This window comes from Ovis aries, chromosome 15, assembly GCF_016772045.2.
Source record: "Ovis aries strain OAR_USU_Benz2616 breed Rambouillet chromosome 15, ARS-UI_Ramb_v3.0, whole genome shotgun sequence".
Lineage (NCBI taxonomy): Eukaryota > Metazoa > Chordata > Mammalia > Artiodactyla > Bovidae > Ovis > Ovis aries.
This window is the reverse complement of record NC_056068.1, coordinates 29,544,417-29,569,589: the sequence shown is the minus strand read 5'-3', so window position 1 is coordinate 29,569,589 and position 25,173 is coordinate 29,544,417. Positions and strand designations below refer to the sequence as shown.

Below are 25,173 nucleotides of genomic sequence, written 5' to 3'. Positions count from 1 at the left end.
AAAATGGAAAACAAAACTCACCTGGGTCACTTTGATGTGGTCTTGAGGAGTTGGTTCACATAAGCCTGTCAGGTCGGGATTCTGATTCCGTCCATCAGGAAACAAATAGCTGTAAAAAGAGTAACCAATCTTGGGGGTCTACTGAAGCCAATTTATCACTGCTTACTAATACAGACAAATGTTATCTAGGAATTCTCTCACTCTAAAAGGGCAATTTAGGAGAAGTGCAAACAGAAATTTTATTAGTACTTCAAAAAAATTAAATAACACAGATCAGTTCTAAGAAGATACTCTTCAAACACTGACATTCTTTCTCCAGGGTGTCACAGGCTCTATTTTAATTAAGGGGTTGACAAGCATTTCCTGTAAAGGGCCAGTTAGTAAATGTTTCAGGCTCTGCAAGCCACATAAGTCTGTGTCACACAGTCTTCGTTTTTTCTTTTTTAAACAACATTCTGAAAAGGAAAAACTATCTTAGACACAGACTAGAAGACCTAGTCTGTGCGCCATAACTTACCAACTCCTATTTTTATCTGTGGATGACCACAAAATAAGTGTGAATTCTCAATTTAAAAAAACGACATTTGCTTCAACCAAAGACCTTAAAACACCCTTGTTTACAGATTTAACACTAAGAGACACCAATTTGAAAGAAAAGTAACAAGAAGCAAATTAAGCCACTGAGATCAACCACCAGGAAGCTTCTAGCATCAAATTGCTCTGACATCTAGTGAAATACCCCTTTCAGTTCTAACATTACTGTAGAAATGATGTGTAGTGAAAAATGGATTTTCCTAATCACTTTAAAACACAAGTAGTTTTCTCATACCTGGTCAACTGTTAGTATTCTTAGTGGTTACCAACTGATAATCAATTTGAATTCCCAAAGAAATAGGAATTCTAGAATAAACAGGAACTTAAGTCATAAATATTAGCAGAGATTACAAAAACCCATAGCCTGAAGAAATTCTGCTGAATTAAAATGAACATAGGATGAAGGCCTGAGCCTGCTGCCATCAGGAACATTTAAGTCATCCTAATTTTGCCTAGTCAAATAACTGGTAACATTTTCTGCTAACTGGTATAGAAATACATTTAAAAAATATTTATCTATTTATTTATTTGGCTGAGTCAGGTCTTAATTGCAGCACGGGAGATCTTCACTGTGTCATGAGGGATCTTTCACTGTGGCCCTGAAATCTCTAGCTGCAGCATGTGGACTTAGAAGCTCTGCAGCATGTGGGATCTTAGTTCCCCAACTAGGGATCGAACCTATGTCCCTTGCACTGCAAAGTGAATTCTTAACCACTGCACCACCAAGTGACACAGACTTATGTGGTTTGCAAAGACTGGTGAAATATTTACTATCTGGCCCTTCACAAAAAAAGCTTATCAACCCCTTGATTAAAATACAGCCTGTGGCATTGTGCCCTGGAGAAAGAATATCAGTGTCTGGAGGACAATGCTCATGTTGTCAGTGTTGTAGTAGCTCACTCCTGTCTTTGTGTCACTCTTTGTGACCCTTTGGACTTTAGCCCACCAGGCACCTCAGTCCGTGGGATTCTCCAGGCAAGTGGGTTGCCATTTCCTTCTCCAGGGGATCTTCCCAACCCAAGGATCAAACTCGTGTCTCCTGTGTCTTCTGCACTGCAAGCAGATTCTCTACCTGTTGAGCTCTAGGGGAGGCCCCTGTGTTTGGACAGTACTATATATTTTAAAATCTAATAGAGACCTGAAAATAAGTTAACGTGTGGAAAAAAAAGAAAGATAAAATCTACTCAGGGTAACAAGGGAAATAGTAGAGGAAAAAAAAATTTCACTCAAGGAATCCTTTTTAAATAAAAACAGAAGTCCTACAGAAGTTGAAAATTCAAACAATGTAAGCTGTTAATATGTTTCCTGAATCTTAACCTGTAGAGAAAACCTGGAATAAAGTCATTAATGATGCAGTTTCACAGCCCTAAGTTCCTAGACTCTAACAGAGGATCAACAGTAGGTACTCACAAGCCTTCCCTGAAGCCATCAATCAGCGCTTGGAAGAGAGGTTTATTGTGAGGGATTGTCTGGAGAATGTTCCCATCAGCAGTGACATACCCAATAGCCCACTGACCCAGACGGGTACAGCTCAGCCGGAAAATGTAACTGAAAACAGAGAGAAACAAAACCTTGATTACATAGGTTTGCATTAGGGTGGAAGATGAGACAGAGACAAAAATCAAAAAGACCATCAATAATAGATTCTTCAGTGACTCCACACCAAAAGGAAAAGGCACAAAAGCTTAATTCTTAAGTGGCTTGAAAGCATTTATCAAATCATAGTATCTGAATAAGTCAATTCCTCTGATAAACAGACATCAACCCTACCACAGAAATGTAGCCACTGGGGAACTAGTGAAAGATCATGTTTCCTCCTTTTCAGCAAAGGTCACAGAATAAAATTCAGGTGAATAAGCCTCTTTGCTTCATTCCACTGACCTGCCAGGTTTGTGAATGAATTTCTGGAGTCGTGCTTTCACTTCATCATATGTCAGGAAAGCCATGTAACCAGGATGAGTTACAGCAAGGCTATTCCAGTTCCTGAGCAAAGAGGACCAGGGCTAAGGAAACAAGAGACCAATCAGACCATCCAGCTCCAAACATACAACCAGCCTCAGAGCAATGAAGAACAAAAGGAAAAACCATCTCAACACTCAAATATAAATTCTCCATTTAGTGTCACAAATTTTCAACCATATTGTTACTTTAAGGGAAGATAAACATGTTTGGGAAACAAAAACTTCGAAAAGCTACGAAGAAAGTAACACACAGAGAGAAGCCTAACTGTGCAAAATACAGAAAATTTTCAGGCAGCTCTAACCTGCTGGAGCTATTAGAGTAATGATGAGGTTAAACAACAGACAAAAACAGAGAAAACAGGGCAAGGCCTGATGTGCAAGTAACAAGTTCCAAATAAAGGTTTATGCAAGGTAGCATATACACACATTATTTTTAGAAAAGGAAAGGAGTTGTGAACCATCAATGCATCTCAGTATTAGTCAAGAATTTTAATACCACAGGAGAAAAAGCTGGAAACATACATAAATGTCCAGTAACTGAACTCAGGAAGTATATTATACCCATTTTCAGGGTAAAATACAACCATTAAAATGATGCAAAGAAAAAAAAATGATGTAAAGAAGAATATTTAACAACAGAGAAATATTATAAATATGAGGAGAATAAGCAGATTATATACTCTTTTTACATATATATATATAAATATAAAATACAGAGTAGTTTTAACCTTTTTTTAAACTACAGTTTCTAGAATAAATACTTTTATAATAGGCAAACTCCCAAATGTCCAGATGTTATTTTTTTAAAAGCTTCCCCTTCAGAAAAGTGGCAATAATTAGTTCAGCCAACATTTTAGCATCCTACCTGAAAGAGTCTTGTAAAGATGTCGAATTCAAAAACTGAAATATAATCATTGCAGGTCAGATCAATAGTGGATTTCAGAGCCATGGCCTCCAGCCCAGAACTGATGGGATGTACTTCATGAAGGGCCTGTCTGAAGCTCTTCCAAGGGACTATTGTCCTAGGATTGGGGTGGGGGTGAGAGAGAAGGCACAGAAGAAGATAGCAGATAATTCCAGGCATTACTACAGTCAAGGAAAACAGTCTCTTTAAATTCTCAAAATCTACTTTAATTTTCCTAGAGAAACTGAATTATATTTTGCATTGATAACAGAAAGGGCATAAATGATACGTGTCTTAACTTCCTGATGAGTAAATTAATAATAGAGACATCTTTTCCCACTTTTCTTCGGCAGAGTGCCACATGTTAATCCCCTTTCTCACCTTCAGATATTTGTTGTATTAGAGAAGCAGGAAGAGAGATGACATTATCCTTTTTGTATTAGAGATGTAACCTGCGGCCAGATCTTCACTCACTGTGTTTAAACTAACCTTTTAAAGCACATAAAACACTCTGATTCTTTTGAGGAACCCACACTATCAAGGACTAGACTTGAGGAATATAAAGCTTAAGGTACAGGAAGAAAAGAGTTCTGATACAAATGAAGAAGAAATTATTTAACAAAAGAATGATTAAACTCCAGATGTGGCTAGCAAAGGGTACTTCGGGATTTCTACTTCTCAAGATTAAAAAAATAAAGTAAAATCTCATTGCCTTTATGTATTCACCTGCCTGAAAGTAAGAGATCAAGTGGCAATTCAAACTCTAGAAAGTAGATAGTTACTAAGTTAAAGTAACAAAGTTAAACTCATGCCTATCCTCTTCAACTAGGTTTTTTTAAATCACTAATTATTCTATATCTGATGCTTAAACACAACTTTTTAAAATAAAGCAAGCATTTAACATACATCAAATCAATATGCAGTATATACCTGAGACTAACTTAACAGTGTACATCAACTATATTGCAATTTAAAAAAAAAAGCATTCAAAGAGAGACTTACATTAGGATCTGTATACTCAACTGAAAAATTTTATTGTTTTCTACTTTTTCAGTTCTTTAATTTAAAATTTCAGAGTATATTCAAGAACATTCATGTTAATACTTAAATCATGGGCTTCCCTGGTGGCTCAGTGGTAAGGAATCCGCCTGCTAATGCCGGAGACATGGGTTCAATCCTTGTTCCTATTCCAGGAGGATCCCACATGCCATGGAGCGGCTGAGTGAGTCCCTGTGCCACAACTACTGAGCCTGTGCTCTGCACCCGGGAATCTGAACTACTGAAGCCCTCATGTCCTAGAGCCTGTGCTCCACAAGGGAAGCCACTGCGATGAGAAGCCCATGCACCACAATCAGAGAGCAGCCCCTGCTTGCAGCAACTAAAGAAGAGCCTGTGCAACAGCAAAGACACAGCACAGCCAAAGACATTTTTTTTTAAATAAAAAGGACAATATAACAAAGTGGAAACACAAGCCACAGACATCTCTAATGTTAGTGACTAACAAAGAATTAGTATCTTACAATAGGAAAAAGACAAGTCTATAGGAAAACAGACAAGTCAGGAATAGAAACCGCCAAGTCAGAAAAAGAATCTAGACAGGTGACAAATGTGAAAAGGTGCTCAAGCTCCCTTGTCATTAAGAATATAAAGCAAAATATGATACCAATTCATATTACCAGAGTTAGCCAAATTGCAGAGCTACTGGAACACGTGCATGCTACTCACAGGAACAGAAACTGGTACAACCACTCTGGAAAGCAGTTAGGCAATGTTTGGCAAAGCAGAAGATGTGAAACCCCCTGACTCAGCAATTCCATTCCTAAGTATGTAAGTATTGAGAAACTCCTGCATATGAAAGCAAATACAGTTTTGTTTTCTCCCCTGCATATGAAGGGAAATAACAATTTTCTTTTCTGTAGCACTGCTTGCAATAGCAAATACTTTGAAATGTATGTGTTCATTAACAGCATAATGGATGAGGAAAAAGAGAACAGCATGGGTTTCAAGAGAACTGCAAAGGTCTATCTACTTCTCTAAGGAAAAAAACACAAACATGATCAGAACAACAACAACAAAAAAAACTAGGCTAATACCACAGTTGGGAAGTAGTTATGCATATATTCATTATTTTTCTGTTTCAAACTAAACAAAAACCCAAAACACAAGCTTCAGTTCTTCACAGTTCAAATTCATTATTTTGACACTTACTTTTCCCCAAAAGCTTTTCTCCAAAATTCTGCAGCATCTGCTTTAGTAATCCGAAACGTGTCTCCTTGAAAGAGTCCACTTGGGAAGATTCCTTTTAGTTCTGCCAGCATGTGGCTGAAGATCAGGGACAGTTTGGTCAGGTTTCGCCTAAAAATGATCAGAAGTGCAATGGTTAAATGAGCACATAAAATTACTTTTACTTTAAATGTGCTGAATCCACTACACCAGGTGTGTGATTATAATGCAAGAAAGACTGCTGCATTCACTAAAGTCCACTCCTGTCCCTCCGTGCAAATAGGCATTAACAGGTAAATAAGAAAAAAAAAATTTTAGCAGTAATCTATTTCAAGACTTTTAATCTTAAATTAATCAGGCCTAATAACTGAGCGTAAACTTCTATGAACAAATCTACCTTTTTTAGGCTGATAGATAAAAGAGGACTCAACCAAAAAGTGTAAGAAGTTGTACACTGCTATAACCATTCACTCACAAAAGAGATGTTAGAAAAGCAAAATATATTATTTCCTGCTTTGCATAAACTAATCTGGATGTTTAAATTATCGCAACTCATCTAAATTAAAAATAAATAAGCTAACACCCAAACCATGTAAAAACTTCTAAATAAGTGCACATGCTACTACTGTATTTTAACAAGTTAACTTTAGCCTGACCACCTCTGTTTAATGGTTGTGGTTATAAAGTACCAATTCAATACACCAGATGTTGTCTCTGCTTTCAGGTGTGTACTTAAATCAGATTATCTCGGTAATCTTTAACGGTACTGCTACAGAACAAGATACAGATGTCTTAGATATTGCTATTCACCAAACCAGCTACTTGTGCAGTTGCTTAGTTTCCCTTGCCTCAACAATTAGTATTTATGTATTCAAAAGTCAATTCTTGTCATACAAGTAGACAATAAAATTTCAAGTCAATCCATGATTAATTTTATTGCCTCAAAATTCTCTTTAACACAGATTTTTCTTTTCACCATTAGTCCCATCTTTGTCCTTCCTAGATAAAATGCTGCACCAAGTCCCTATAGCCCTAACTTTTCTGCAAAATATTTCTGAAATCTTTCTAATCAGCTTTTCTCAACAAATCAGCTTAAGTTTTCTGGTATCTGTCTTTTGCACTTGAATCAAGTTTTACTCTTTCTAATTTTCCTATTTCTGAAAGCACCAAAAAAGTGATAAAATCAATATTCATTGAAGTCAGTCTAAAATAATTCATATGCCAAATAGCTCAAGTAAGTTGTAAAGCTCAAGTAAGTAAGTTGAAAAACACAATCACTTATCCAATCCCTAAACTCCATTAATTGTTTTCCTCTTGGTATTTTAAGAGCCTTCAATTGTTGCTGGTTAGGACAGTTACTGTTTTAATAAACAGGAAACAAAAACAGAGACTATTGATATATATATATATATATATATATCACAGATAATAATATAGAAAATCTGCAAAGCACAAATTATTCCCAATGACTTCCCAAAGTCTTCAGCAGGACACCAGACTGCACAATGCACTAAACCCTAATATTTACATAACATTTTCCCAAATGTTAATCCTTAAAGATAAGCAAGAGAGAGTCCTGATTCCCTTAAGATATGCTAAATTGCTGAGAACTATGTGTTGTAAAGAACTATGCTAAACAGCACTGCAGAGTAACATACATGACAGAAAATATGCATATTACAAAGTTACAACAGAGATCCTTTTGGAAGAAACAGTCTGAATCCTACTTCTTCCTGAAAATGTCTTTCCTTAGTTTCTCCGGTGTCATCCTCTCTTGGTTCTCCTACTTGCTTTTGTTCTTCCTTTGGTTTTCCTGTCTATCCTAAAATAGCTATTTCCCAAGAATCTGCTCGGAACTGAAGAATCTGCTCTCCATTTCCTTTCTCTCTCCATGCACTCTCTTGAATCTTCCTTTGCTAACTCAAGGATTCAAAAACTAGTTTGCAAAAGATTCCCAAATCTTAGGCCTTGGTAGCTTTCCAACTGCCTACTGTATTTCTCCAATCAAACGCTAGCAACTCAAAGCAACATTCTCAGACTTTCTCCTTTAGGATGGACTGGTTGGATCTCCTTGCAGTCCAAGGGACTCTCAAGAGTCTTCTCCAACACCACAGTTCAAAAGCATCAATTCTTCAGCGCTCAGCTTTCTTTATACTCCAACTCTCACATCCATACATGACTACTGGAAAAACCATAGCTTTGACTAAACGAACCCTTGCTGGCAAAGTAACGTCTCTGCTTTTTAATATGCTATCTAGGTTGGTCATAGCTTTACTTCCAAGGAGCAAGCATCTTTTGATTTCATGGCTGTAGTCACCATCTGCAGTGATTTTGGAGCCCCCCAAAATAAAGTCTGTCACTGTTTCCATTGTTTCCCCATCCATTTCCCGTGAAGTGATAGGACCAGATGCCATTATCTTAAGTTTTCTGAATGTTGAGTTTTAAGCCAGCTTTTTCACTCTCCTCTTTCACTTTCATCAAGAGGCTCTTTAGTTCTTCTTTGCTTTCAGCCATAAGGGTGGTATCATCTGCATATCTAAGGTTACTGGTATTTCTCCCAGCAATCTTGATTCCAGCCTGTGCTTCAACCAGCCCAACATTTCGCATGATGTACTCTGCATATAAGTTATATAAGCAGGGTGACAATATACAATGTACTCCTTTCCCGATTTTGAACCAATCTGTTGTCCCAGTTCTACCTGTTGCTTCTTGACCTGCATACAGATTTCTCAGGAGGTCTGCTATTCTCATCTCTTGAAGAATTTTCCACAGTTTGTTGCGATCCACAGAGTCAAAGGCTTTGGCATAGTCAATAAAGCAGAAGTAGATGTTTTTCTGGAACTCTCTTGCTTTTTCGATGATTCAACAGATGTTGGCAATTGGATCTCTGGTTCCTCTGCCTTTTCTAAATCCAGCTTGAACATCTGGAAGTTCACAGTTCACATTCTGTTGAAGCCTGGCTTGAAGAATTTTGAGCATTACTTTGCTAGCGTGTGAGATGAGTGCGATTGTGCAGTAGTTTGAGCATTCTTTGACATTGCCTTTCTTTGGAACTAGAATGAAAACTGAACTTTTCCAGTCCTGTGGCCACTGCTGAGTTTTCCAAATTTGCTGGCACATTGAGTGCAGCACTTTCACAGCATCATCTTTTAGGATTTGAAATAGCTCAACTGGAATTCCATCACCTCCACTAGCTTTGTTCATAGTGATGCTTCCGAAGGCCCACTTGACTTTACATTCCAATATGTCTGGCTCTAGGGGAGTGATCACACCATCGTGGTTACCTGGGCCGTGAAGATCTTTTTTATACAGTTCTTCTGTATATCGTTGCCACCTCTTCTTAATATCTTCTGCTTCTGTTCTGGACCAGAAATGGACCATACCATTTCTATCCTCTACTGTGCCCATCTTTGCCTGAAATGTTCCCTTGGTATCTCTAACTTTCTTGAAGAGATCTCTAGTCTTTCCTATTCTATTGTTTTCCTCTATTTCTTTGCACTGATTACTGAGGAAGGCTTTCTTATCTCTCCTTGCTATTCTTTGGAACTCTGCATTCAAATGAGTATATCTTTCCTTTTCTCCTTTGCCTTTAGCTTCTCTTCTTTTCTCAGCTATTTGTAAGGCTTCCTCAGACAACCATTTTGCCTTTCTGCATTTCTTTCTCATTTTACCTTTTCTTATACATACTACCCTGATTCACTTTTTCATCTCTGAATCACTATGTATTTGTTCCTTAATTTGAAAAAGACTCAGTTTAAATGTCACTTTCCTAGGAGGCTAGCTAGAAGTAACAAACCTCTAAAATACCCTGAGGATTTTCACTGCAGTTCTTCATGTCATCTGAACCCATCCTGTACTACAGTTATCTGTGTACATGAGGGCTGAATTCATTTCTGATGTATATTTATATCCTTCTGGCATCATTTCTAACCTTTAATACACCTCCAGAAAATATGTGACTGCATACTATTTGCTAGGGACAAGGGATGGATACAACAATGAACAAGACAAAATTTGAGTGGTAGCAAAAGCTTTTCTTTAATTCAGTATTTGAAGGCAGTTTTAGAGCACTGGTTTTACAGCACTCCCATTTCCTTGGTATCAGGGTTGTATGAGAAAAAGGTTTTGAAGAAAAACAAAGCAGGGCATGCGAAGAGAGGCCTGTATGGTTGCCGTCTTTAGAGAGGATGGTCGTATACAGTCCTCTCTGAGTGGTGATTTTTCAAGCCAATTCTGAAGTGAAGGTAGGAAGCCAGTGTTTGGGTGACTGGGCCATGTCGATATCTTTGAGTTTTCAAATAATTTTCCACTAAGAATCTACCAGGTATCCAGTACTATGCTGGATCAGAGATAAAATACACGAACCAAAATATAATGGGCCAAAAAGTTATTTTAATTTGTGGAGTACGCCACAACAAGAAGAAAGTTATTGACCACAAGGATATAACGGCACTAGGTGCATAAGAACAATCTGAAGTGCTGGCTGACACAGTTACTGAAAATCAATTTAAAACATTTTCCTATTCAAGGATGCATCCCCCAAAAAGCCAGCTTATATTTCTTAAAACCACCAGAGATGTGCACCATAAGCATCACACTTCTTAAAAGGAAAAAAAAGAAACTATAAAAGCCCATGCATGGATCAGAGTATTTGATAAGTGGTCTGAGTTGCAATTCTATTCAAAAACATTTTAAGGCAGTAGGCTTATGGTTCAGTGCCTTCAGGGCAGAATTTAACCAGCAAAATCTGTCTAAACTTGTAAACTTAGAGCAATGAAGCAAGATGGATATTTGGGCTTATTACAAGTAAGAAATTACATTTCAAAATTCTGTCAGCAGTTACTTCAATTATACAATGTGTTCTAACATTTCTCCAAAGATCCACAGAGGAATACAACTATTCAATTTTTCTTGTAAATGCACTGAAGACAAAACCTGTCTTTCTTAACTTTTGAGTGGTAGCAAAAGCTTTTCTTTAATTCAATATTTGAAGGCAGTTATTCTTACTACCCTTAACACTAACCTTCACATCTAAGTAACTGCAAATTCTACTCTATAGCTTCCATCTTTCTTTTCTCTTGTCGTCTCACAACTTCCCCAGAATCAATGCTGATTCAGTATGCAGTGTCAGTTTTTAAAACGGTTCAGAACTGGTGTGAGTTCTCCTCCCCAACCTCAGGTCCTACTCTAAAAGCCAAAGTACCTTTGTACCTCAGGCCTAATGTAATGGTATACATTTTCCCATGTATACTTTCAGCTAAAAGGGACTAAGATGTACGTGTCACCAATACATAAGGATATTGAAAATTAAATAACCACTGTTCCTGTTTTAGCTTCAAAAGTAAAAAGATAAATACAACCTGACAGAAACCACAATCACCATTTCTATAGATCAAAGCAAGACAGTGTTGGAAAGTAGCCTTTATATTAACATGAAACAAACAGAAAACTCCTTAAAGGAGGCCAACCAATGAATTTTCTATTACACAAAATACTAAAACACAAGCTGCCATGTTACTCTTGGCCACAAAGTACTTTGCAAAAAGGAAATGGAAAAAAGAACATAGTATGGGGAGATGTATTAACCCTCTATATTAAAGTGTATCTATTAATGTTTAAGTTAAGCACAGAGAACAGTACATTCTTTTTTGTTATAATGAGAATGTTCCATCCCAAAAAGTTTCAAGAAAAAGACTTTTGAGAAATTACTATTAAGAGATTGAGATCTTCTAGAAAAAAAGTTTAATGATGACTTACAAAACAATCAGTCCAATGTATTCATAAAGATATTCCCATAGTTCCTTTTTCTGAAACTACATTTTGATAGTCAGCTGCTGTCATTCAGTGGCTAAACTGTGTAACTGACAAGCATGCTCTGTTTATTCTTTCTGCAAAAGAGTACTTGAAAATATATATGATAACAGTCAAGACGACTAGGCACTTCGCTGGCAGTCAAGTGGCTAGGACGCCATGTTTCACTACAGGAGGCACAGGTTCAGCCTCTGGCCAGGGAGCTAAGATCCCACATGCTGCGTAGCATGGCCAAAACACAGGGGGAAAAGACAACTCGAAATCTAAAATGCACTTCCTGGTCTCCCATTAACTTACTGTGTCCTGCAACAGTTATTTAAACTTTCTGAGCCTCCACTGACTCAAATGTAATATAAGGAAACTGGAACCAATTACTCCCAAAGGTATCTTTCCACTTATAAAAATGTATAAATGTATGTTAGTTATTATCACTGATTTGAAACTGGAAAAGAAACCTTAACTTCAGCAGTTTAACTGCATAAGATTGAAGAAGTCATGAGAGAAAGGCAGCACTTTACCCTTATATGACAGAGGGCTAGAAATAATGTCAAGAAACAAGAATTTTTAAAAGTACATTTTATTTCTGCCTGCAAAAATTTAATAACTTACATCTTATGGAATTTAAAAAGTTAACCGTATATGGAGATAAATTAAAATATTGTTGTCTACTCTAGTACTAGGGGTCTACTAAATTCTAGAATATGTACTGAATTATTTTACTCAAAGAATTTTATCATTTCTGAAAAAATAACATCAAAAATCATCCCAGTTAAGTGAAAATATTGTCACATGTGAAAATGGTTCAAAGCTCAAAACTTTTATTTGTAAAAAGCAAAGGAAGTGCAACTTTCCTCTTGAAAACAATAATTTAGGTAACTGTAGCATCTAGGTGATAGGTATATAATTATTGTAAAAATTTTTCCCAATTTTTCTGTATGACTGAAAAATTTTATAATAAAACATTGGTGGGGAAAACCCCAATAATCTATTTTAATAGTATCTGTAAACCCAATGATCCTGTACTTCCCAGGGAGTAAATTTCAGAATGATTAACACTTAATACAATGATTGACAAACAAGCTGCACACCATTATACAATACCGTTTTGGAGCAGTCAAGTATTTCCCAAATACGGTCACAATATAACTCCCTCTGCCACTCAGTCATGGTGTGAGCTGTAAAACCTCCACAGATGATGAGAAATAATCATACTGCTCAACAGTGACATGATCAATGCTTTTAAGTATTTCATTTACTGGTACCATTTCAGGCATAACTGTGTTGCTTTTTCTATTCATTAAACTCCAAAACTTTATATGCAAACACCAGTGTCATCCAAAGAACGCTGAGTGAGAACATACTGAGATGACATTTATAACTCAACAGCAGCATCCTCTGCTCACAGTAATCAGCTTTAAAAATAGATACAACGGAACTTCTTTCAGCAAAGCTTCACAGGAAGTCAATGAAGTACTGTTTAACTCTTATCGGCTTAAGCTGCTAAAAAAAAAAGGAGGGAGGTGAAGCAAAAACCATCACCTATTGAGAAGAAAGTACTAAGCCAATATATCTAAAAATATCAATGACCTTTTTTACTTAACACATATTAAGTGTATTTGATAATATACTAATGGTCATGCTTTTGAGACCCCCCAAGTTACATGGTAACAGATTAGAACAGTATTATTCAGAGCATTTGGAGCCATTTCATAGAATTTTAAACCTGAAGAAACACTAATCTCATTCACCAGGTAAAGGGGAAGGCAGCAGCCTGCAAAACAATCTCCAACATGACCCTCTAATTCTATTACAACCTTAAATCACAGACTCAATCTCCTGAATCTCCCTACACCAAAATCCTCAATGATTTACCAGTAACTACTAAAAATGTTCAAGCTACTCTGCTTATAAGTCTAAGCATGCACAGTATGGTCCTGATTCACTTTTCCAGACATACACTACTCAGTATTTCCCAAAACATTCTATATTTTCCAGGCCCCAGGCCTATGGTGATGGTGTTATATCAATAATCTATGTCTCTCTTTCTCATAGTAACATTAAGAGTTTACTATGGATCAGATACGCTCTTGCGGCGGCTCAGGCAGTAAACAATCTGCCAGCAACACGGGGGACCTATGTTCGATCCCTGGGTTGGGAAGATCCGCTGGAGAAGGGAATGGCTACCCACTCCAGTATTTTTGCCTGGAGAATTCCACGGACAGAGGAGCCTGGCAGGCTATAGTCTATAGGGTCTCGGAGAGTCAGACACGACTGAGCAACCAACACTTGCACTTTTTTCATGCATCAGGTACTTTGTTAAGCTATATGTATACCTCATTTAATTCTCATAATAATGTTTTGAAACAGAAATTACTAATCCTATTTTACAAGGAGAAACAAAGACTTTAGTAACATCAAATGAGCTGTCCAGGTCACAGAGCCAGTGACAGAGCAAGTCTGTGATTCAAGAGCTCAGGCTTGCTGGTGTGATATGTATCATTTCCTTTCCAAGGACTATGGTTACGGAAATCTTGCCCATTCAAAATTCATTTTAAATGCTATCTTCTCAGAAATGTATTCCCAGTCTTCATTTAGTGTCTACTTTCAAACTCAGACACACGCCTGCCGTGCCTCACAGCGTCTTGTTCATACTTTGCACTGGCTTCATCATGTTCCGCTGTGTATCAGGTGTCTTATTCCCCAACAGGATGACAACTCCTTAAGGGCAGGCGCAGTGAAGGTGTCTTATACACTCTATCCCCTGCAGTGGTGAGCACACTGCCTTGCACTTAGACAGTCCATAAATTTATAGGATTGAAAAATATTCCTTATTTTTTAAATAAACATTTTATTGTGGGATTTTAGATTTACAGAAAAGCAGAAAAGATGGTACAAGGCATTCCCCCATATACCCCTCATTCAATGGTTTCCCTTAATAGTACCATCTTATATTCCTGTGGTACATCTGTCAAAACTAAGAAACTATCAGTACAGTGCTATTAACTAAACCCTAGACTTTATCCAGGGTTTACCAGTTACTTTTCCCATTAATGTTCTTATCTATCCAGGGATCTAGTCTAGGGTACTACCTTATATTTATCCACACATCTCCTTAGTCTCCCCTGGTCTGTAATAGCTCTTCAGTCATTCCTTATTTTTCACGATCTTAAACTGTTTTGAGGAGTTACCAGTTACGTATTTTGTAGAATGTGTCTCAGTTTCTATTTAGCCGATGTTTTTCTCATGCTTTGACTGGGGTTATCAGCCTTATGGTCACAATACCACAGAGGTGCCTATCTCATCACCTAATACTGGAGGGTACATGAAGTCCCAGGACATCACTGGTGATATTAACTTTGATCACCTGAGTTAAGGCACTAAGGATTTGCCATGCTTCTCCACTCACTACTGGAAAAGATTTACTATTTTTTCCCACAGATACATTCTTTCTTTCCTAACTCATGTAAAGCAGGTCACTTATACTCATCACTATTTTTAAATGACTAATGTGATATTCTCATTAAAGCACACACTATAAAAACATAGTATTTATAAGTTAATATCTTTGGTTTTTAGTGCATTTGGAAAAGACAAAAACAGCTTAAAACTCATTGAAACATTTAGCAAATGTTCACTAAGTTACATTAACTTAAGGTACTATCATCATTATTTCCTAAAGAGGTCAAGAATATAATCAGACTTCCCTATCTTTCAAAATAACCTCTGAATTTACTCAACCCACATTCTGAAAGATAACTATGTAAGTTACATACACTGGAGCATCTGTCTGCAGCTAAAAGCAAATTAACCCTGAGAACTGATTACTGTTTCTCTGTGTGCATGCTTAGTCGCTCAGCTGTGTCTGACTTTTTGTGATCCCGTGGACTGCAGCCCATCAGGTCCCCCATCCATGGGATTTCTTAGGAAAGAATACTAGAGTGGGGAGCTATTCCCTTCTCCAAGGGCTCTTTCCGGAGAAGATGCCCTCGAAGGATTGAACTTTCACCTCTTGCACTGCAGGCGGATTCTTTACGGTCTGAGCCACCAGGGAAGCCCACTATTTCTCTACATCAATGACTTAAAAGAATATACAAATACATCAGTAACATAATACCGAAATCTCCAAAACTTCTCACACCCCTCAACAAGTGACAAAAACTACCAAGCACCTTCAGAAGTTTTATCCCGTGAACTTAAAAAAAAAAAAACAACTTTAAAATATACAAATACACAGACAAATTATATACTGAGGAAGAGACAGCTCTAATAGAATCTAATCAAATACATAAAAAGCATATCAAATTGTCATTAATTATTTAACTCCTGAGTATATGATTTATCAGACATCCATTTCCATTTCAAATACATGGCTTCCCAGAACAAACACAGAGCAACTTTGCTCAAAAGTTGGGAAAGAAGAAATTTTCTATATCTAACTGAATCTCCTCTATGTGGAGGCATCAAAATCAGAGAATCTTTATCACTGCCATTTTCTGCAATGTATTTTCCATGAAAAATAATTCTCAAGTTCAAGAATCTATGTCTGTACAACTCTGGTGTTAGTATTTTAGTTAGTAGTATTTAATTAGCAGCATTTTACAAAATTTAATATGGTTTTATTAAAAAGCTATAGTTAAAGACAATGTCAGATAACACAGCAAAGAAGGTCTTCCTGGCCCTGACCAGTTATCAAAGCAAACTCACACATTTAGGCAGACTTTGCTGAGGACTAGAGTAAAGTAAAGTAGACTGAAGTGTCAAAAGAGCATGGGTGGGAGAACCATTAATTAAAACTAGTATGTTTTAGGAGGCTTCTTAAAGAATAGATGGGATTCCAAAAGACAATGTGGGAGGGCAAGGGATTCCACGTCAAGGTAATGACCAAGGCAAAGGCTCAGCAGAAAAAAGTTCAGGGACCAGCAAATAGATGGACATGGGCTTCCCAGTAGCTCAGGGGTAAAGAATCCATCTGCAGGGCAGGAGACACAGGTTCGATCCCTGGGCCAGGAAGATCCCCTGGAGAAGGAAATGGCAACCCACACCATAATCTTGCCTGGAAAATTCCATGGACTAAGGAGCCTGGTAGGCTACAGTCCATGGGGTCGCAAAGAGTCAAGACACCACTGAGCGACTGAGCATGGGCTAGAATGTAGAATCATGGCAGCATGTGATAAAACTGGGTAACACAGGCAGGACTCAAAATGTAGAGATTTAATTACCAAGATGAGAGAGATTACAGATGCAGCAGGAAGTCATTAAGGGTTTGGAACTGAGGGGTGACATCGAATCTGTTTCAAGGCCATAAATGACAGCAGTATGCAAGATGAAACAGAGAGGAAATGACAAAAGCAGCAAGCTCAATCAGGATAGTACTGCAGCAGAAAGGTAATGGGAGCCCAAAAAAATGGGCAGTAAAATAAGACAGATTTGAGAGAGACTGCAGAAGTAAAATCAAGAAAATGAGATGATTAGTACGAGGGAAGAAATGATGAAACTGAGCCTGCGCAGCTGAGAGTAGGGTCTTAAAAATAATGTTAATAAAGCTAATACTTTTTTAAAAAACTTTTTGTTTTTTTATTGGGGTATAGCCGATGAACAGGCTTCCCTTGTGGCTCAGCTGGTAAAGAATCCCCCTGCAATGCGGGAGACCTGGGTTCGATCCCTGGGTTGGGAAGATCTCCTGGAGAAGGGAACGGCTACCCACTCCAGTATTCAGGTCTGGAGAAGTCCATGGACTTCTGGAGAAGTCCATTGGGTTGCAAAGAGTCAGAGGACTGAGCGACCTTCACTTTCTTTCACAGCCAGTGAACAATGTTGTGGTAGATTCATGTGAACTGCAAAGGGCCTCAGCCATACATATACAATAAAGCTAATATTTTTAAAGGGTTTACTGTGTGTCAGGCATTTTATATTTTTTATTACTTAATTAATTTTCACACACAATCCTCTAAGACAGATTCTGCTCTTACCCCCATTTTATAGATGAAAGAAACCTTGGTTGAAAGAAATTAATCCAAGAGTCAGTCTCATAACTAATGCCTGTCACCACACTATATAGTCCTAACCGAGGGAACTTAGAAGAGGAAGCTGGTTTGCTAATGAAGAGGAAACATTCAGTATTCAGACATGTTGAGTGTGAGATGGCTGAAAGATATTACTATGGCCTGTCTAGCAGGTAATTTGGGAAGGAGGTAGCAAGTAGAGAAATAGATCTGTGAATATCTCTATAAGGCTGTGGACGCTGTTGAGAATGACCTATCTGCTAATTCACTCACATGGGATAATCAAAATGAAATGGAGCTTTTATCAAATCAACATACTGCACACCTTAAACTTACACAACGCTGTATGTCAGTCACATCTCAATAAACTTCTAAAAGTTTAAAAGAAACTGAAACACCGTTTTGAAAAGATTTGGAATTTCTCCCTTTGGAAGTATGGGGGTATGTAGGATGGAGTCAGAAAAGGACAGAGGTGGCAGGCTTCTCTTATTAAAAAAAATATATGTATGTGTGTGTATACACACACACACACACACACACATATCACCCTAAATACTTGCTCCAAAGAAATTAAAATACATATCCACACAAAGACTTGGACATGAATGTTCCTGTTAGCTGCATTTATAGTAGCCAAAAACTGGAGACAACTAAAATGTACATCAATAGATAACAAATTGTGGTAAACCCATATAACAGAATTCTACTTAGCAAACAGAGGAATAAGCTACTCATATGCAACGTGTGCATGTGTGTATATATATGTAATTATTTTATCGATCCAGTGACTTTTTATTTCCACCACAGTTCAGTTACTATCTTAGTACAAACAACGACCATCACTCCCAGATTACTGCATCTGACCCCTGACTGGTCATCTTGCTCTTTCTGCATTGCTTGGCAACGAGCTTAACTAGGACCAGGGGCTCCTCCTAACATCTTCCCAAGGAACCGCCACCTCCAAAGTCTCTAGTTACCAGGCAACTGGTTCTCAGCAACTCCTATAAAGAGGTGGCACCAAACATACTTTTTACCTCACATATCACATTGACCCCCATAAACAGAGTGCAGGGATACAATGCAGGAAGTTGAGCCCCTTTCCTGGAGCTCACTCCCAAGACACAGCCAACTGTACTTGAGCACTTCTCTCCACAAGACACCAAGAAAATAGGTGTCTCTATACAGGCTCATCCTTCCATTTATGAATTCAAGCCTGATGTTCACCTAGAATGCACTGAGAGCAAGATTTCAAAAATGCTTGCTGGGACTTCTGGGGCAGCCCAGTGGTTAAGACTCTATGCACCAATGCAGGGGGGACTGTTTCAATCCTTGGTTGGGGAACCAAGATCTCACATGCCATACCGCATGGCCAAAAAGCAAAAGCTAAATTAAATTAAAAAAAAAAATACTTGCTGAAGACAGCAAAAGAGACACAGATGTAAAGAACAGACTTTTGGATTATGTGGGAGAAGGCGTGGGAGGGAAGATTTGAGAGAATAGCACTGAAACATGTATATTACCATATGTAAAACAGATGACCAGTGCAAATTTGATGCGTGAAGCAGGGCACCCAAAGCTGGTGCTCTGGGACAACCCAGAGGAATGGGGTGGGGAGGGAGGTGGGTTCAGGACTGGGGGACACATGTGCACCAGTGGCTGATGCATGTCGATGTATGGCAAAAACCACACAATACTGTAAAGTAGTTAGCCTCCAATTAAAGTAAATTAATTTTAAAAAATACTTGCTGAATGAATACTTGCATAAAGAAAATTTTAGTAGCCTTTGAATCATGCCATTTCTTTTTTTAAAAGTAATGACAAATATACTATACATGACATAAAATTTATTATTACTATTTTGAAGTGTATATGTACGACATTTCTCTCAACATTTTCCCCCTCCCATAATTTTTCAATGAGCGTATATCTCTAAGTTTTAAAAAACCAAATACCTAGGTCCTGTGGTATTAAGCAGTGCCTTAATCACTCATCAAATCTATGCAACCTTAATCTAGTAATAAAAAATAAAATAGGTAATATTCAGTCATATACAGGCCTAAAGAGCCCTTCACAATGTTTCATGTCAAGAGAACTTAGCTTGGGGCTTCCCTGGTGGCTCAGTGGTAACGAATCCACCTGCCAATACAGGAGAGACAGGTTCAATCCCTGGTCTGGCAAGACCCCACACACCACAGAGCAACAAATAAGTCCATGTGCCACAACTACCGAACCTATGCTCAGAGACCGGGTGCCATAACTACTGAAGCCCGAGTGCCCTAGAGCCTGAGTTCTGCAACAAGTGAAGCCACTGCATTAAGTCCACACACACTGCAACTAAGAGCAGCGTCCGCTCATTGCAACTAGAGAAAAGCCCGCGGAGCAATGAAGACCCAGCACAGCCGTAAACACATACATAAATAAAATTATTTTTCAGAAAACAGAGAACTCAGTTCAAACTCACTGTTAACAGAAATAATGATGAAAGATTTCCTTTCCTAAAAAGCCACTAAAAAGCGGCTTTTTAGTCATGCCCTTTTAAGCTAGATCAGAAGAATAGAAGAAAAGGGATCGCTACAATCTGGCTCAATGTTACAGGGTACATAAAACATTCAACTAATTATTTTAAATGTAAATAAGAAAAATATCATAAGAATAAGAATGAAACAAGTTAAGAAATAGTAACTCTGAATACTTCAGTTCAATTCAATCGCTCAGTCGTGTCCGACTCTTTGCAACCCCATGAATCGCAGCACGCCAGGCCTCCTTGTCCATCACCAACTCCTGGAGTTCACTCAGACTCGCGTCCATCAAGTCGGTGATGCCATCCAGCCATCTCATCCTCTGTCATCCTCTTCTCCTCCTGCCCCTAATCCCTCCCAGCATCAGAGTCTTTGCCAATGAGTCAACTCTTCGCATGAGGTGACCAAAGTACTGGAGTTTCAGCTTTAGCATCATTCCTTCCAAAGAAATCCCAGGGCTGATCTTCAGAATGGACTGGTTGGATCTCCTTGCAGTCAAGGGACTCTCAAGAGTCTTCTCCAACACCACAGTTCAAAAGCATCAATTCTTCAGCGCTCAGCCTTCTTCACAGTGCAACTCTCACATCCATATATGACCACAGGAAAAACCATAGCCTTGACTAGACGGACCTTAGTCGGCAAAGTAATGTCTCTGCTTTTGAATATGCTATCTAGGTTGGTCATAACTTTTCTTCCAAGGAGTAGGCATCTTTTAATTTCATGGCTGCAATCACCATCTGCAGTGATTTTGGAGCCCCCCAAAATAAAGTCTGCCACTGTTTCCACTGTTTCCCCATCTATTTCCCTTAAATCATTTAGATATATTTTATTAGATGCTAAGCAGGATGAGTGTTTTGCATGTAAAAGGAGTAGGGGAAGGGTTTAAACAAAGAGAAAAGAAAAATGCTAATGGGAGTTTTTTATTCCATTTCTTTAACAAATTTAATATATAGGGTTTTAATCTTTCTGAACAAAACATACACTTCAGGTTCAATAAACAGCAAGTAAAACTATATATATATGTTCCCAGGATTCAAGTTTACTGTTTCTAACATTTTCACACTACTAGGTATCTCTAGCAAGCATTTGCTGCTTTGTATACTATAGTCCGGAAAAAGACATTCTCGCAGCCAGCCTTTGAGCTTGTTCTTTAAGATGTCCTAATTTAAATGCAGTTGTAGACTTCACAAGTATTATGGTTTTAGAGCAAGTCTTGGTTGGCACTATTAGAGCAAAGTGATTACAAAAGGCTTTCGCACATTCTACTCAACATTCACTGCCTACTTCTCTATACTGCTCTGGTCTTATAAAGTCATCACTGATTCTTTGAGGGGAGGCAAAGGCCAGGGTACCTTCATATTCCCTCTCTATCTGCATAATCAAGCCTATGTTCTGTTAGAAATATTCTGAGTGAAATTCTCTTGCTATGTGAATACCTAATCCTGCAGTAAATCACAATATTGAATATTTGCCTGTTCAAAAGACAGGTCTATTAAAACGTTTTAACTTCCCCAAGTTTATGTAGTTTACCATTTCATATACTACTTGAAATATGGCCTCCAAGGGATCGTTTCTGTAATATGAAATGAAACACACAATCATTATTCCTGTAAATTCAAACCAAGAAAACCAAAGTAATTGTTAATAAACACTTGGGAGACTAGCTTAAATTTAAAAGGCCCTGGCACTTAATAACTTCATACACTTGGGTGACGTAGTCTAACCTTCTGAGCTTTGGTTTCCACATCTATAAAGTGAAAAGGCAAAGGTCATGCTCTTTTTGTTCAACATAAAAGAGAGAGTGCCCAATTGATAAGTGTGGTGAGATAGGGAGTCAGTAAAGATTAGACCACATTTGAACTTTTCAGGCATACAGCAATCACATGATAAATGTTAATGATACTTGAATCTGGAAAACTCAAACTCCAAATTAAATTTTAGACTGAGACTTACTTTCACCCAAGGTGGAATTTGCAGAGACTGGATATGCCCTCTCTGAAAGAACTAAAAAACTGGACTGAATATATAAAATAATGGTTTCCAGACTGTGGACATCATGCAACAGAGGACTGTGATCCCTAAGAGAGGGGAAACAAATGGAGGTGAACCCTTATGATTGATTACACTTACTGCCTAGAGTTTCCAGGTCTCAGTACTGGGAGGGGGGACCCAGGCAGAACCTGACCGTCTCTTTAGTTAAGAAAACAGAATTGAGTCTGGGGAAACCACGGCAGCTGAAGTTCTCAGTACAGAATACAAGAAAGGAGAGACATGCATAGAGAGCACAAGCTCAGGAAATCCACAGCTGAGCTCCAATAAGCAAAGGGCAACCTGAGGTTGGGGACGACCCATATGAAAGGAGTACAGGAACATGCCCCAGTTCTCACATAGGAGGTGGCGGGAGGAATCTTGTAATTCAGAGAGCACATGTAGTTCTGGCATGCAGCTAGATTAAAAGCTATTCATCTATCTGGAGAAAACTCTTAAATTTGAAGATACATGCCCCCAGTGTTCATAACAACACTGTTAACAATAACCAAGACATGGAAGCAATCTAAACGTCCACTGACAGGTGTATGGATGAAGATGTGGTATGCATGTGTATGTGTGTATACGTGTATACACACACACACAAAAACGGAATATTACTCAGCAAAAAAAAAGAATGAAATAATGCCTTTTGTAGCAACATGATGGACCTACAGACTATTATATATCTTCCGTCACCCTGTTTGTTTGAATATATACACTGAGCACACCATGAGCCGAGCTGGGCTGAATGAGTTACAAGCTGCAATCAAGATAGGTGGCAGAAACATCAACAACCTCAGATATGCAGATGATACCATTCTAATGGCAGAAAGTGAAGAGGAACTAAACAGCTTCTTGATGAGGGTGAAGGAGGAGAGTGCAAGAGCCAGCTTAAAACTAAATATTAAAAAAACCTAAGATCACGGCATCCGGCCCCACTGTGCTATGCTTAGTTTCTCAGTTGTGTCCGACTCTTTGTGACTTGCGTTTCTCCAGGCAAGAATACTGGAGTAGGTTGCCAAGCCCTCCTCCAGGAGATCTTTCCAACCCAGAGATCAAACACAGGTCTCTCGCATTGCAGGCGGATTCTTGACCATCTGAGTCACCAGGGAAGCCCAAGAATACTGGAGTGGGTAGCCTATCCCTCCTCCAGGGGACCTTCCCGATCCAGTAATTGAACTGGGATCTCCTGCATTGCAGGCAAATTCTTTACCAGCTGAGCTACCAGGCCCTATTACTTCATGGCAAATAGAAGGAGTGACAGATTTCCTCTTCTTGAGCTCTAAAATCACTGCAGATAGTGACTGCAGCCATGAAATCAATGATTGCTTCTTGGCAAGAAAGCTATGACAAACCTACACAGTATGTTGAAAAGCAGAGACATTACTCTGCCAACCATATAGTCAAGGCTATGTTCTTCCCAGTGGTCACATATGGCCAAGAGAGCTGGACCATAAAGAAAGCAGAGTGCCAAAGAATTAATGCCTTCAAACTGTGGTGCTAGAGAAGACTCCTGAAAGTCCCCTGGACAGTAAGGAGGTCAACCCAGTCAATCTTAAGGCAAATCAACCCTGAATACTCATTGGAAGGACTGACGTTGAAGCTGAAGCTCCAGGTATTCTGGTCATCTGATGTGAACAGCTGACACACTGAAAAAGTCCCTGATGCTAGGAAAGATTGAGGGCAGAAGAAAAAGAGGTTGTCAGAGGATGAGATGGCTGGGTGGCATCAGCGATACGACGGACGTGAACTTGGGCAAACTTCAGGAGATGGTGAGGGACAAGGAAGCCTGGCATGCTGCAGTCCATGGAGCTGCAAAGAGTCGGACACAACTGGACAACTGAACAACACATTTATATCTGTGTATATACACACACACAAAATGGAATATTACTCAGCTAAAAAAAGAACAAAATAATGTCATTTGCAGCAATATGATAGACCTAGAGACTATTAAGTGAAGTCAAGCAAATATCATATATCACTTATGATACAAATGAATTTATTTACAAAACAAAAATAGACTCAGAGACATAGGAAAAAAACTTATGGTTACCAAAGGAGATAATGGAGGAGCACAGGTAAATTAGAAGGCTGGGATTAACATACACACACTGCTATACATAAAAGAAATGACAAGGACTTACGGTATAGCACAAGGAACTATACTCAGTATCTAAAATGGAAAAGAATCTGAAATCTCTCTCTCTATATATATATATATAATTATACCTGATATATGCCTTAAATTAATACAACATTGTACAAAATTAACTATACTTCAATTTTTGAAAGGTTAATATTTTTTTCTAAAGTTATTCTGGCCTTGCCTAACAAAGTTTAAAATTGGAGAAGGAAATGGCAACCCACTCCAGTGTTCTTGCCTGGAGAATCCCAGGGACGGGGGAGCCTGACGGGCTGCTATCTATGGGGTCCCACAGAGTCGGACACGACTGAAGTGACTTAGCAGCAGCAGCAGCAACAAGGTTTAAAAGGATCAAACTATTCAGCTATATCCCAAAATACAGCTCAAGAATATTTATAAGGATACAGAAGTATAGAGCACCTACCATAGTAAAATTAACAATGTCTAGCATCCAATCAAAAATCAGCAAACATGAAATGAAGCAATAAGCAAGTAAGGATAAGAACAAATCAACAGAATTAAATCCATGAGTGACACCAATGACAGAACAGACAAGAATATCGAAATAATTATTTAAACTATATTTGTACAAAAAGGCAGAGAAATTCTTGTACATGTTGAAGATAAAGGACATAAAAAAGATCTAAACCTACCTTCTGGACATGTAAACTAAAATGGAAGGGATTCTCAGCAGATTAACTACTGCAGAAGAAAAGATTAATTAACTCAAAAGCACAGTGATAGAAAATCCTCAAAATAAAACACTGGGAAAAAATGAAGAACAGAGTACCAGTGGCCTATGGGATGACATCAAGTAGCCAAATATACATATAAATGGAGCCCCCTAAGGGGGAAAAAAATTTTTTTTTCTGAAGAAATTAGATAAAGATTTTCTAAAACTATGAATTTTAGACTAAAATAGTACAAAGAACAAATTATGACAATGTCATATCTCTTTCCCAAGTCCAAGAAAGACACTTCT

At 38.2% G+C, this 25,173-nt stretch overlaps 1 protein-coding gene across 3 annotated transcripts in view; it reads right to left on the bottom strand.

The window, feature by feature from the left end:
- The window catches only part of CBL (Cbl proto-oncogene), an 88,629-nt gene that overhangs the window by 27,474 nt on the left and 35,982 nt on the right, over window positions 1-25,173 (bottom strand). For all 3 annotated transcript variants that reach the window (XM_027979317.2, XM_027979318.2, XM_060399749.1), the window contains 5 exons: window positions 5,668-5,814; window positions 3,421-3,577; window positions 2,476-2,597; window positions 2,005-2,142; window positions 22-109 (listed from right to left, as the gene is read on the bottom strand). In XM_027979317.2, the coding sequence (XP_027835118.1) occupies window positions 22-109; window positions 2,005-2,142; window positions 2,476-2,597; window positions 3,421-3,577; window positions 5,668-5,814 (652 nt within the window). The remainder of the gene's footprint in view (window positions 1-21; window positions 110-2,004; window positions 2,143-2,475; window positions 2,598-3,420; window positions 3,578-5,667; window positions 5,815-25,173) is intronic.